General features: G+C 37.9%; 1 protein-coding gene and 1 pseudogene across 1 annotated transcript in view; both read right to left on the bottom strand.

Moving 5' to 3' along the window:
* The window catches only part of Tmem260 (transmembrane protein 260), a 58464-nt gene that overhangs the window by 12920 nt on the left and 32702 nt on the right, over positions 1-12842 (bottom strand). Inside the window, exons 9-13 of the mRNA XM_090344969.1 lie at positions 12248-12362; positions 10071-10240; positions 7191-7362; positions 4863-5011; positions 475-651 (exon numbers count right to left, since the gene is read on the bottom strand). Coding sequence (XP_090201095.1) covers positions 475-651; positions 4863-5011; positions 7191-7362; positions 10071-10240; positions 12248-12362 — 783 coding nt within the window. The remainder of the gene's footprint in view (positions 1-474; positions 652-4862; positions 5012-7190; positions 7363-10070; positions 10241-12247; positions 12363-12842) is intronic.
* LOC150055037 (large ribosomal subunit protein uL24 pseudogene) lies at positions 1279-2251 on the bottom strand (annotated as a pseudogene).

Raw genomic sequence — 12842 nt, forward strand, 5'->3', positions numbered from 1 at the left:
CTCCTTCCCTCTCTACTGCCTGCCTGCCTGCCTTCCTCCTTCCTTCCTTCCCTCCCTCCCACCCTCCTCTCCCTTCTTTCCTTTTTTCTTTTCCTTTCATTTTTTTTCCTCCTTTCCTCTTCCCTTCTCTTTCCTTTTCTTTCTTTTTGGTGCCAGCTCTAGGGCTTAAACTCAAGGCTTTGGGCTCTCACTTGGATTTTTCCACACTCCCATTTGAGCCACACGTTCAAGATGTGTTATTTCCTAACTTTTCTTTTTGGATGGAGGCAGAGTGATGTGATGCATGTCTGCTTTTCCAACTTTGGCCTATTACACAATGTGGATATTCCTTACAATGATCTTTATAGCTTCTGACCTGTAGCTCCTCTATAGGGTTTTGTTGTTTTGTTTTGGAGACAAGGTCTCACTATAGCATCTCAAAATGTAGTCATTTTTTAGGCAAATAAAATAGTATTATCTACTAACTGTTCATACCTTCCATATTCTTCAGTCCAGTTATAGATGTTTCTTGTGAGTGTAATCCATTTCTCAGGGTTGAATATAATCTCTGTAGGAACTAATTTGTCACAAGACCCCCAAGGCCAAAGTGAATGGTTCTTTCTCCAGGTTGGGTCACCTTCATGGATTCCAATGCAAGTAAATGTTTCTTTTCTATGAAAAAGATACAAAATACATGATGTGCTTTTAAGTTAAAACTCTAAATCCTAAATTCATGAAATTCCTTTATGACTTTTTTATTATGACCTTTTTATTAACATTAATTTTTACATCATATTTCAAATGACGTGTTTAACAAAGAAGTATTCAAGAAGGGAATCTCTATATACAATCACAGGCACTTAGTTTTTAGAACACAATCAAAATTAGGCTAAGGGTTTGTATGTCATAGATATGTATTAATCAATGTAATAAAACATTATGTCTATAGAGTCATAAGTTTTTATGTCTATGTAGTTGTGTTTATATTTCCCATACCATGTCTATATCATTGGGTATGCTAATATTGAGTCCTCGCTCTTGCACTGTTTGGATCTATAGCCACATATTAAGGATACCATGCGCCTTTTGTTCCTTTGGTCTTGACTTGTCTCACTCAACATGATTCGTTCTAGATTCATCCACTTCCCTGCAAATGCCATTATTTTATCTTGTCTGTTAGCTATGTAGAATTCCATTGTGTGCGTGTATATATATATATAATATATATATATATACACACACACACACACACACACACACACACCACATTTTCCGTATCCATTCATCTGCAGTAGGGCATCTGGATTGTTTCCATCACCTGGCTATTGTGAATAGTGCAGAGATAAACATAGCTGAGCAGGTGTCCTTATCATATCTTAGGTTATGATGTTCAGCGTAGATGCCCAGAAGTGGTATGGTGGGATCATAGGGAAGGTCAATTTTCAGTTCTTTAAGAAACCTCCACACTGCTTTCCAGAGTGGCTGAACTAGCTTACAATCCCACCAGCAGTGTAGTAGGGTTCCTTTTTCTCCACAACCCCACCAGCATCTGGTTTATGACTTTTTTTTTTTGCCAGTCCTGGGCTTGGGCTCAGGGCCTGAGCACTGTCCTTGGACTTTCCCAAGGCTTAGCACTCTACCACTTGAGCCTCAGCACCACTTCCAGCTTTTTTTTTTTTTTTTTTTTAATGTAAGTGGTACCGAGGAATCGAACCCGGGTCTTTGTGCGTGCTAGGCAAGCACTCTACCACTAGGCCAAACTCCCGGCCTATGACATTTTTTAAAGAAGGTTTTTTTTTTTTAATGAAAGTTGATTACTTCATTCCTGCATCTTCTCAATTGTTTCTTCCTTTCCTACCTGGTGGGATATGGCTTTCCGTGCCAGGATCCTTTTGTGGTCTCTGTGCAGTTTCAGCCTGGTGATAACCACCCTGCTGGGGTGAATGCCCACGTGGACAGTGGTGCCATCGTCCTTTCCCGCTGTCCCCGTTCAGTGTAGATGACACACTTCTTCCTGTAAACCTGGACTACTTCTCTAACCTGCAGACCTTTATCGTGCCCTGCACCTCATCATCCTTTCGGGTGGGCATAGACCACCCGTTGTACTTTTGTCTCAGCTCTTTGAAAAGAGGGGAAGACATAATCTTCCCAAGAATGTGGGAAGGTGTATTAAAATGCCTTTTCCGGCTCTTGCTTCGGTCAGAAGTGACAAAGGGATTGAACTTCATTTTGGCTACTCCTGCTTCATCAATGGCCGAAAAGGGGCCATATGACCTCTTAAACTTCAGTTACATAAACATTTATGAACATTTTGGTTTATTAAATCTTTCCCAAATAATATGCTTGAAATTTATCTTAGTATAAAACTATTGCTTATGAGGATGGTAGTAAGGAGAAAAACATAAATGAGAAACATCTTCCTATCACTTGGGATCAAGCCTTATTACGATGAAAACTGATATGTATCTAATATGTTGCCTTCCATATCTCTTTATTTCATAGATAAAAATGGAAATGGTCAGTGGCTGGTGTCTATAATCCTAGTTGCTCAGGAGGCAGTTCACAGTTCGAAGCCAGCCTGGGCAGACAAATCCAAGGAACACTTATTTCTAGCTAACCAGCAAAAAGCTGAGTGCCAGTCTTGAGCAAAAAATCCAAGTGAGAGCACAAGACCTGAGTTCAAACTCTAGTAGCAGTAGTAGCACGCATGCATACGCAACACACACACACACACACACACACACACAGAACAGAGTAGAACAAAGCAAAAACCCCAGCTTAAGGATGAATGAATGACCTAGGAAGCTGGGAAGGACTAAGGTGACCAGAAGAGAGGTTGGATGTGAACTCTGGTGAGCTCAACCTGTCATGCACAGATCTGCCGCTGAATGGGGTTTACAGAATTGATGATAGATCAATGACTACCCAGGTCAGTCGTGGATCATGAAGTCAATAGCACATGTGGCAGTCACACAACTATGACTGCAAATATTTGGAAGACAGAAAAGACACTGGAACTACAATGAACACAGGTCAATCTTAGGACAACTGGGCAGTCTCCACTTTATGAAGGACAATTTTACAGATTTAAGTACTTCTGCAAATCCCAAACAGGTTATTAAACTAAAAAGAAGCCGGGCGTAATGGTTCACATCTGTAATCCTAGCTCCTCAGGAGGCTGAGATCTGAGGATCACTGTTCAAAGCCAGCCTGGGCACCAAAGTCTGTGAGACTCTTATCTCCATTTAATCACCAGAAAATGGGAAGTGGCTCGGTGACTCAAGTGGTAGGGTGGTAGCCTTGCGTTGAAGAGCTCAGAGACAATACCCAGGCCCAGAGTTCAAGTCCCACGACTGACCAAAACAAAATGAAAAAACTGAAAAGAAAACCAGTCCCATGCCCAGACTCATTGAAATCAAACTGCTTACAACTAAAAACAAAAAGCCTTGAAGGCAGCCAGCGAAAGCTGACACATTTCAACTACAGGATAATCAATAACTTGAATGAAGGTAGATTTCTCATCAGAAAACACACAAGTCAAAAGTATCTTTAAAAAACACATTTTTCTAATTCCTGAGGAAAATAATTACCAACCCAGAAGTCTGTGTCTGCACACCTTAAGGAAAGCAGGTGAGATAAAACCATTTCCAGATAATGGGAGGATTAAAGAAAGCACACTGCTACCAGTCATGCTCTAGTAGAATGCTAACAATGTCTTCAGAGAGACAAAAGACACCAGAGGTGAGTTGGGATATTAGGGTTGAAGGAACAGCTCCAGACCAGGAAAAATACCTGGATAAATATTACTGAATTGTGGTTTTTCTTAAATTCTTTAATATGTGTATCAAAATTGAAAAGGCAATTAGCTTATATATAGCATATATGACAACACAATACTTAAGTAGAAGGACAAGAGATATATACAGCAAAGGTTTATACACAGCACTTGAAATGGTAAAGAGTAGCCCAAAAGAGACTATGAAAAACTATGTATATAAATGGTAATTGCAAGATCAGTAAAAACAAATACCAAGATATATGGTAAAAACTGCAGTAAAAATTTACTTTTATAAAACAGGAGGGAAGTGGTAAAAGGAATAAATAATAGGAAATGATTTTTTTCCATGAGCCACTGTAAACACAAGTTCTGTCATTGAAAATATCACGTTATCTTGTTTTTAGAAAGAGATAATTTAACTTTGGAATTTATGGGGATTTTTCCCCCAAGATCTCTTTATAAGAAAAAAAAAATCATGAAATAAGGTTTTCTTCTAATTGAAGCTCTGGATGATCCCAAGCATTTCATAGACAGGAGAAATGCTCAACACTGCACCATTGAAGGAGTTATTTATTCTTGACCTTAACTACAAAATAATTTTATGTTCTCAAGTATAGAATTCACAATTCTCTTATTTTATTCTCAGCTAGCATAAACTGTAGGCGTTTTTCTTATTTAAAAAATGTTTTATCCTCTATAAAAATCCTTAAGCTATTTTTATATAGTGATTATTCCTGAAAAAGAATTGCTTTGCACTTAAAAGGGGTCCGCAGGGTTGATCAGGAGGAAACTGTAATTGCTTGTGATCCACCTGCCATGATTTCAAGTAGGCAGGCACATCTCCAATTTCTCAGAATTGTGCTAAGATCTTATTTGCTGTTCTTGCTAATCTGTCTTTATTTTTCCTTTACCCAGAACAATAACATTTATTTCTGCCTAGCCTCATTTATGCACAGATATTCAATTTAATTACAAAGATAATCTCACCAGTGACAGGGAAATAGGTGTAGAAAATTGGTCTTTTGGATGAGGCACAGCTGCTACAGAAACAATTTTAGAAAAGCTTAAGATTTTAGAAAAGCTATTATATGAAAAGAATGCTTACTGTTTATTTATTTCAAGAAAGTGATGAAGATTAAATGTGACCATTCCACTGGGTAGTACTCCTTCCACAGGATTCCATCGGTCCCCAGGAAAGTGGACTCCTGGTAAATGCTTTGCCATCTTGGGTAAATACCACTCATAAGTCATCATCTGCAGAAAAATCACAGGAGGCAATACTTTTAGTATACTGCCTGAAAGAGTCAAGCGCATCAAATATTATGAAAAGGCTTCCCAGTGTAAACACACTCATTAAATAACTAAAAAATACTTGTGAACAAATGAATTGGTGATGGAACCACTCTTTTAAGAGTGAGTTACACCTTGAGTCTTATGAGTTAAGGAAAGTCTACCGTCCACAACATTAATACCCAGCTTCATTTAGCCTCCATGCAGTTGACCTACAGCCCAGATGAATTCTCCATTCCTATTTGTGGGGAATGTGTACTTGGCTTTTAGAACAGTATCACCATCAGCCACTTCCAGTCTCCACAGTCCCATAGTGTATTACTCCAGCACTCTGTACATTCCTCTAGTACAGCTCTAGGTTTGAGAGGCTTGGCTGAAACTTCTTTGATGGCCAATTAGATAAAATATAGAAATCTAACATATCTCCACTCATTCATGCATTTGTTCAAAAGAACATAAATTATTCACCTGTAATAAATAAGGTATAATTCTGTCCTTCATAAACAAAATGAGGTAATAAGCTAAGCCTCAAAATCAAAAGCCCTTTTGTTTGGCTCGGTATAAGTGGCTTATACCTGTAATTCTAGCTATTCCAGAGGCTGAGATCTGAGAATCATGTTTTAAAGCCAGCCCAGAAAGAAAAGCCTGTGAGATTCTCCAATTAGCTAGCAAAAAGCCAGAAGTGAGGATACAGCTCAAGTGGTCAGACAAGTGAAAGTGCAAGACCTTGAGTTCAGGTGCACATGTGTGTGTGCACACACACACGCACACACACACACACACACACACACACACACACACACAATCTACAGCAATAGCATGTTCCAACAAATAAGCTAGCTTTTGCCAGAAGCTAGACTGAAGATAAAATCCATCAACTTATGTACATAATGTAAGTGAAAATAACTTATTAATGTATATATATTTTGTAAAACATTTCACATAAGGTATCTGAAAGTATTTTGTACAGTTTTCTCCCCAAATTCTAATTATTTTTTAATTCAACACTTTATCAAATAAGTATTTGCCTAATATTCTGCTTGATTGAATTTATCATTATTCTTTCAAGATTAAAATTTTCTCTTTTCCTAATGACTACTCTGAAAATGTCAGAGACAGATAATAAATTGCACAAGTACTATTTTCTAGTTGCAGAAAAATTGTTTTCAAAGCCATCAAAATGTTCAGAATTCCTCTTCTAACATAGTTTTGTTATAAGACTGATAAAGGCTATGCAAAAATTCTATAGCAGAGTGAACTGCTCATTTACTGACAGATTGATTTATTTTACATTTAACTTAATATATTTTAGTCTCTAGGCTAGTATACAGTGTTAATTTGAATGGTAGAACTTACTAAATATTCAAGAAATAATAACAGTTTTATATTACAATAAACATAATAAATATTTTTGGGTCTTATTATGTGAGCTAGAGACCTAACCTATTATTTGAACTTAACATTTATGTACTTTTTTTTTTTCCCTTGGTGCCAGTCCTGAGGTTTGAAATTAGGGCTGGGCACTGTCCCTGAGTTTCTTTTGCTCTATTACTTCTGGCTTTTTGTTAGTTAACTGGAGATAAGAGTCTCATCGACTTTCCTGCTGGGCTAGTTTGGATTTGTGATCCTCGGACCTCATCCTTCTGAGTAAGTAGGATTATAGATGCCAAGCTAACATTAATTTTAATGAAACCATTCAGTATAAATGAGAAAGAAACAACTTATATAATTTATACCATGAGTGAAAATAAACAAAGACTGTGACAAACCTTCTGCCTAAGAATGATGATGCCTTAGGCATGGTAGCACACACCTGTAATCCCAGTATCCAGGAAGCTGAGGCAGTTTCTGAGTTTGAGGCTACATTGAAAGACCCTCCTGTCACACAAAAAGTAAAACTAAACCAAAACAAAAAACTCACCAACAAGTGTATCGATCACTGCTTTTTTAAGTTTATTTATGTATTTATGGTAGTATTACTATGTTGTCCAGGTTAATCTTTACATTTTGGACTTAAATGATCTTTCTACCTTGGCTTCCCCAAGTAGCTAGAATGACAGATGTATTTCATCAACAAGATAAAAGGAATTAACAATGTTTCAGAATGGTGGCTATATTCTAACTACATTTTTCACATACTTACTTCTTGGTCTACTAATGAGATATCAGGCCTCAGCCCCTCACAGTAATGCATGTAACGGAGGGAATTTCCAGGTAAATCTCCTCTAAGTAAGATGATTGCATCAGGAGGCATAGAGTCTAGAAGGTTCCTTGCAAATTTATTAACCACAGTGTTGGCTCTTTGGTCACAAATACTAAATAAAAAGATTTTAAAAGTTAAAACAGAAAGTATTTGCTAAAGTTTAAAAAAACAGCTTGTTTTCCCTGCTATTTCTTTCTGGACATGTAATTTACATTTAGCATTGCAAAATATTTTGATTGCTATCCTCTGAGAAGAGGGGTATATTTATGGAAAAAAACCCCACTATCATCTGATAACAAAGGGCAGAGTTAACAGTAAATGAACAAAACAGCTTTAAACTCCATTTAAAATTTTTAATTATTTATATACAGAAGGAATCAGTGATCAAGAACAGCTTTTCCCAGAAAGTAATGCAACTTCACTTAACAATTTCTGATACAGAAAATTTAACATAATTTCATGTTTATTCTATTTTCTCCAACGGAACTTTTGGAAATATAAAAGGAAACCTTCCAATTTCTGACAGAAATTTGTTTGACACTCGTATAACTCTTGCATGCAGAGGATGGTCCTTCCCACCACCTCCCAGGAGCCCAAGATCCCTGTGCTCTTTCTCCCAAGGACTCTAGGAAATGAGACCAATGAAGAGGAAGGCATAAAGCAGTTTGCTGAGTTTTTGTTTCTCTCTAGACATTACTTGCTATTGGTCCCTACAGCAATACTGTTCCTTTCAATGATGAAATGGACCTTCTCACCATAATGAACAAGGGCATGGATTCTGAGAACCTTTTATGAATAGAGAAAAGGACTACAAGAGAGACAATGCAGAAAAACTAGGAAAGGTCTTCCTCTAGTTATGGGGTCCACAATGATTGACAAAGCCCAGGAACACTGCTTGAAGCAGAATCACTAAGTATCACAAACTATTCATCTAGGAATACAATCCTCTCTGCCTTTGGAATCAAGGAGAGCTTCCTACTATGTATACGTAACTATTTTTTTTCATCAGGAAACTTGTTATCTAGTCATTTCTCTAGGTAAATTAAAAAAATCAAAATAAGATAAACCATCCAGCCTTGTGCAGATATCCCTGTTACTAAGTCTGGACTGCCCTGGTGAAAGGATTTCAGAGAAGAGAGACTGGAATAAAAAAGAGCATATTAAGGCTTGGTGGCCCCTCCTTAACCAATGATGTGGCTGTGCCTGGGATGTGTAGTCCATCCCACAAGGTATCATGATTGGTGAAGTCTTCCCCACAGGACCTCTACCCTTGTATAAAGAACTTTGGTTTTTTTAAAGACAAGTTGAAAGGGGAAATTCAATCTTATTAAAATAATACAGGCTAAATCTTAGGCTATTAATAGAACATCAAGAGACTTTTTTCCAGTTTTGTAGCAATGTACTGAATACTGTTAGAAAAAATGAATTCTCATTTACAGTTTGGATATTTTATGTTATACTGTTATTTTCACTGCAGTGATTATTGTAAAAGATTTTGAAAAATATATATAATGCTAATTATATACATCATACTTAGCACTCAATTTTTTTGTCTTTTCTTTCTTTTTTTCTCTTTCTTTCTTTTCTTCTTCCTTTTTTTTTTTTTGCCAGTCCTGGGGGTTGAACTCAAAGACCTGAACACTGTCCTTGGGCTTTTTTTCTCTAGGCCAGTGGTCTGCCACTTGAGCCACAGCACCACTTCCAGCTTTTTTTCTATGTATGTGGTATGAAGGAATTGAACCCAGGTCTTTGTACATGCACTCTACTACTGGACCAGACTCCCTGTCCCCCCTCCTTTTGTTAACCAGTTCTGGAGCTTGAACTCAGGGCTAGAGCTCTACCACTTGAGCCACAGTATCACTTTACTTCCAGCTTTTTCTGTGTATGCTGTACCGAGGAATCGAACCTACAGTTTCATATGTGCTAGGTAAGCACTCTACCATTAGGCCATGTTCCCAGACCATTTCTTTTTCTTTTTGCTACTGCAGATCAAACCCAGGATATTGTACTTGCTAGATGAGCAATGAGCTACATCCCAGCAATTAGCACTTAATTTTAAATTAACTAATATTCTCTACCGTCCAAAATTAATTGGACAAGGACCAAATATTACCAAATGATGAACTCTTAGAAGCATAAAATAAGTTATTTTAGGGCATTGAAAAAACTCCAAATCTTTTTATTTTCCATTAAAGTGGCATTGTATATCATGGAATTTTACATATATTCCAGTTTCTGGAGAATCTCTAGAGTGTTTGGAATGTATGTGTTTTTTTTTTGTTTTTTGTTTTTTTTTTGTGGGTCATAGGGCTTGAACTTGGCCTGGGCGCTGCCCCTGAGCTCTTCAAGGCTACTGCCCTACCCCTGGACCTGGGCATTGTTCCTGAGCTCTTCAGCTCAAGGCTACCACCCTACCCTAGAGCCAAGCCCCACTTCCCGTGCTTTAATTGAAGATAAGAGTCTCAGGTCCTTTTGTGCTCAGACTGACTTTGAACCTTGATCCTCAGATCTCAGACTCCTGAGTAGCTAGGATTACAGATGTGAGCCACCACGCCTGGCAGATCTCAGCCTTCTGAGCAATTAGGATTTGCCTGACCTCTAAGGTTATTTAGAGGAAAATATACCCATGATGTAAGTTGTTTGCAAAGTCCTGGAACCACAAGCACCCATGCTGAGATTCTGCTTCTGGATGCTTAACAACCCCTAAAGCTTAAAACCACTGCAAGCTATCTCATTTCAGGTCTTAGAAACCAATAGAAGTTAAACATAGAATAAAGCTACAGAACCTAAATAGCCAGCTATCTCTGGCTGGAGTGTTACCTGTAGTTACAACATAGCTGGTAAACTACAAACAGAGTTGCTGAAAGCCACTCCAGATGTTGAAGCCCATTGCTGTTCAGCACTCGGTTAGTCTCAGACACAAGTGCAGACAAACCGACGCCGGCAAGGACAGCCACCACGGCGTTGCTTTGCATCCAGAATCGTTCCACCTGTGAAGGAGACCCACAGCACACTGTTGAGGCAAGAAGTTGATGCTGTCAGGCAATGGGGACTTCACAAGTACATTATTTACTCAGACGCTCCTCACTCAGTTCCTGAGTCTAGCCCTGGGTCACTTTATTTTTCCAACTTTGAAACACTCCCCCCCCCCCCGCTTCCCCCCGAGTTTGTAACCATGCATTCACCCCAGTACTGTAGCCTTCACCTTAAACCCCAGTAGGACATAGGTTGGAGGAAGTAGAGAAAGGCTCCACTTATTCCTTTTTCCACATGGACAAGCAAGCTCTCCTCTCTTTCCCCTCCCTGACTTATTCCTGTGGGGTGGCAGCTGGGGCTAGGCCTGCACAGCTCTTCCTTTTCCTTTTCCTCCCCTTTTCCTTTAGAGGACAGCTGTCCACAGGAAGCACTAGGCCAGGAGACTGTCCCTGTGGCCCCTGTGGGTGGGGGGAGATGGGCTGGGGCTGTCTTGCATGGCAGTCTGGTGACTACTGGTGAGGCTAGCCGCTCTAGAAGCAGCACGAGGACATTCCTTTGCCCATGATGGTGCCACCACCTCCAACTTCAGGGTGACACTCCTACTCAGTTTACTGGTTCTTCTGGCTTTTCAACTGATTCACAGTGGTATTCATCAAGTAGGGTTATTATTTATAGGCTTCTTGGACATAAAAACACCCATGTGTTCCTACGGCTGGAAAAGGGCTATCTTCACTTAAGAGTTTCTACTATATAAGAGAAAAGCCCTAACCTCAGATGGTGGCCAGGGAAAACAGAAATATAAGTTCTTTGGGCCTAGGTCTGGTAAGGAAAGAAGCAAGGAAACAGATTAATAAGAGTCTCCTCTTAGGATGAATACCATCCATCCATCCATCCATCCATCCATCAGTCCCTCTGTCTGCCCATCCACCCATCTATCCGTCCATCCATCCATTGAGCCAGATATCCTTAAAAAAATTTCAAGTGTAATTAGACCTATATTTGCAAACACACACACACATACACAAACATAAAGACACACACACACACACACACACACACACACACACACACACACACACTATAGACCTATCTTAGGTCTATTTTTCTTTTCTTTTCTTTTCTTTTCGTGGGTCATGCGGCTTGAACGTGGCCTGGACGCTATACCTGAGCTCTTTAGCTCAAGGCTAATTAGGTCTATTTATCAATGTAGCTACTCTGTTAACTAAAAAAGAATGTACTTTTTCTCTCTAAAATAGCTTTGATGGCTCAACAATTTAATTTGCGATTTATAAGAACATATTTACAGTTTTAACAATTCTGAAATCATTTGCCCTTCTACAAGGCTCATGTAAAACAAATCTGAACAATTTTTATAAATTTTCTAGTTAAAAGCTATATCTAATGAGTAGATCAACAAGATGTGGTATTTATATACAATGGAATTCTATGCTGCTATCAGAAAGAACAACATTGCCCTATTTGTAAGGAAATGGAAAGACTTAGAAAAAAACATATTAAGTGAAGTAAGCCAGACCCAAAGGAACATAGGCTCAATGGTTTCCCTCGTTTGTCATAATCAGTAGAAACTCTGGACTCTCCTAGCAGAGTTTTACAATAGAACAAAATCTAGATACATAAGGCCATATAATATGACTCTAAATGTAAGGACCTCCAGGATATAGAAACAAAAGGCATATAATGAGTGATTGTTGTCCTTAATGTACTATGTTATCTTTCATCTCTTCTGCTGTCCCTTGGTTAACTCATATTGTTATAGTATTTCACCTTGTTATCTGATATATTGGATATATGAGTATTTGGTTATTTGAAATTGGATAAGGAAGGGGGAAAACAAGATGAGGGACAGGGGTGGGGGGAGGGAAATGGGGACCACGACATGAAAAAGGTATCAATGTATATGAAGTAATATACCTTCTATCTGGTGAATATAATGTTACCCTTCTATTAATTATAATAAAAAAATATGGAAGAAAAAAAAGATATATCTAAGTGAAACTTACCACACCCATGAAAAGTGGCTTTGAAATATCTAGATTTGCCCTCCAAGCAAAAAATAATGAATAAATGCAAAACATTGCAGTAAAAAGCCAAACTAGTGATGGATTTTGTCTGTCCCTAAAAAAAAAATAAATAAATAAGATTAAACTATGTTTAAAATTGCCTATATGTATACGTTAATGTTACATAGTTAAACTTTAGAAAAACATTCCATTTTTAATAAGAAATATTTAAAATTTAAAAATCTACATTGGAATAACTAACACTAAACATAGTAATAAAATTGAATTACACTGTAGACTTAGCAAATATGTAAAGGTGGAATTCACAAAAATATTTTAAAGAATTTTATTAGATATGTGAAGCAGCCAAGAACATGTAAAAATAAAAGCCTATTTTCAAGCACAATATAATAAGAGTTTCAAAATGTAAAAGCTCCGTATTGTTAAGAATTTAGTAGTATGAGAAAGTATGTTAGTACAATGCTTGAGAAAGGTTAAATAACATCTCTATCAGGAATCTTAAAATATAACAGGTGATTGTTATTTGGCACGCATGTATAAAGCCAGAAGCATGAATAACCATTAATCACGAAAG

Source organism: Megascapheus bottae, chromosome 14, assembly GCF_031878675.1.
Source record: "Megascapheus bottae isolate mThoBot1 chromosome 14, mThoBot2.hap1, whole genome shotgun sequence".
Taxonomy (NCBI): Eukaryota; Metazoa; Chordata; class Mammalia; order Rodentia; family Geomyidae; genus Megascapheus; species Megascapheus bottae.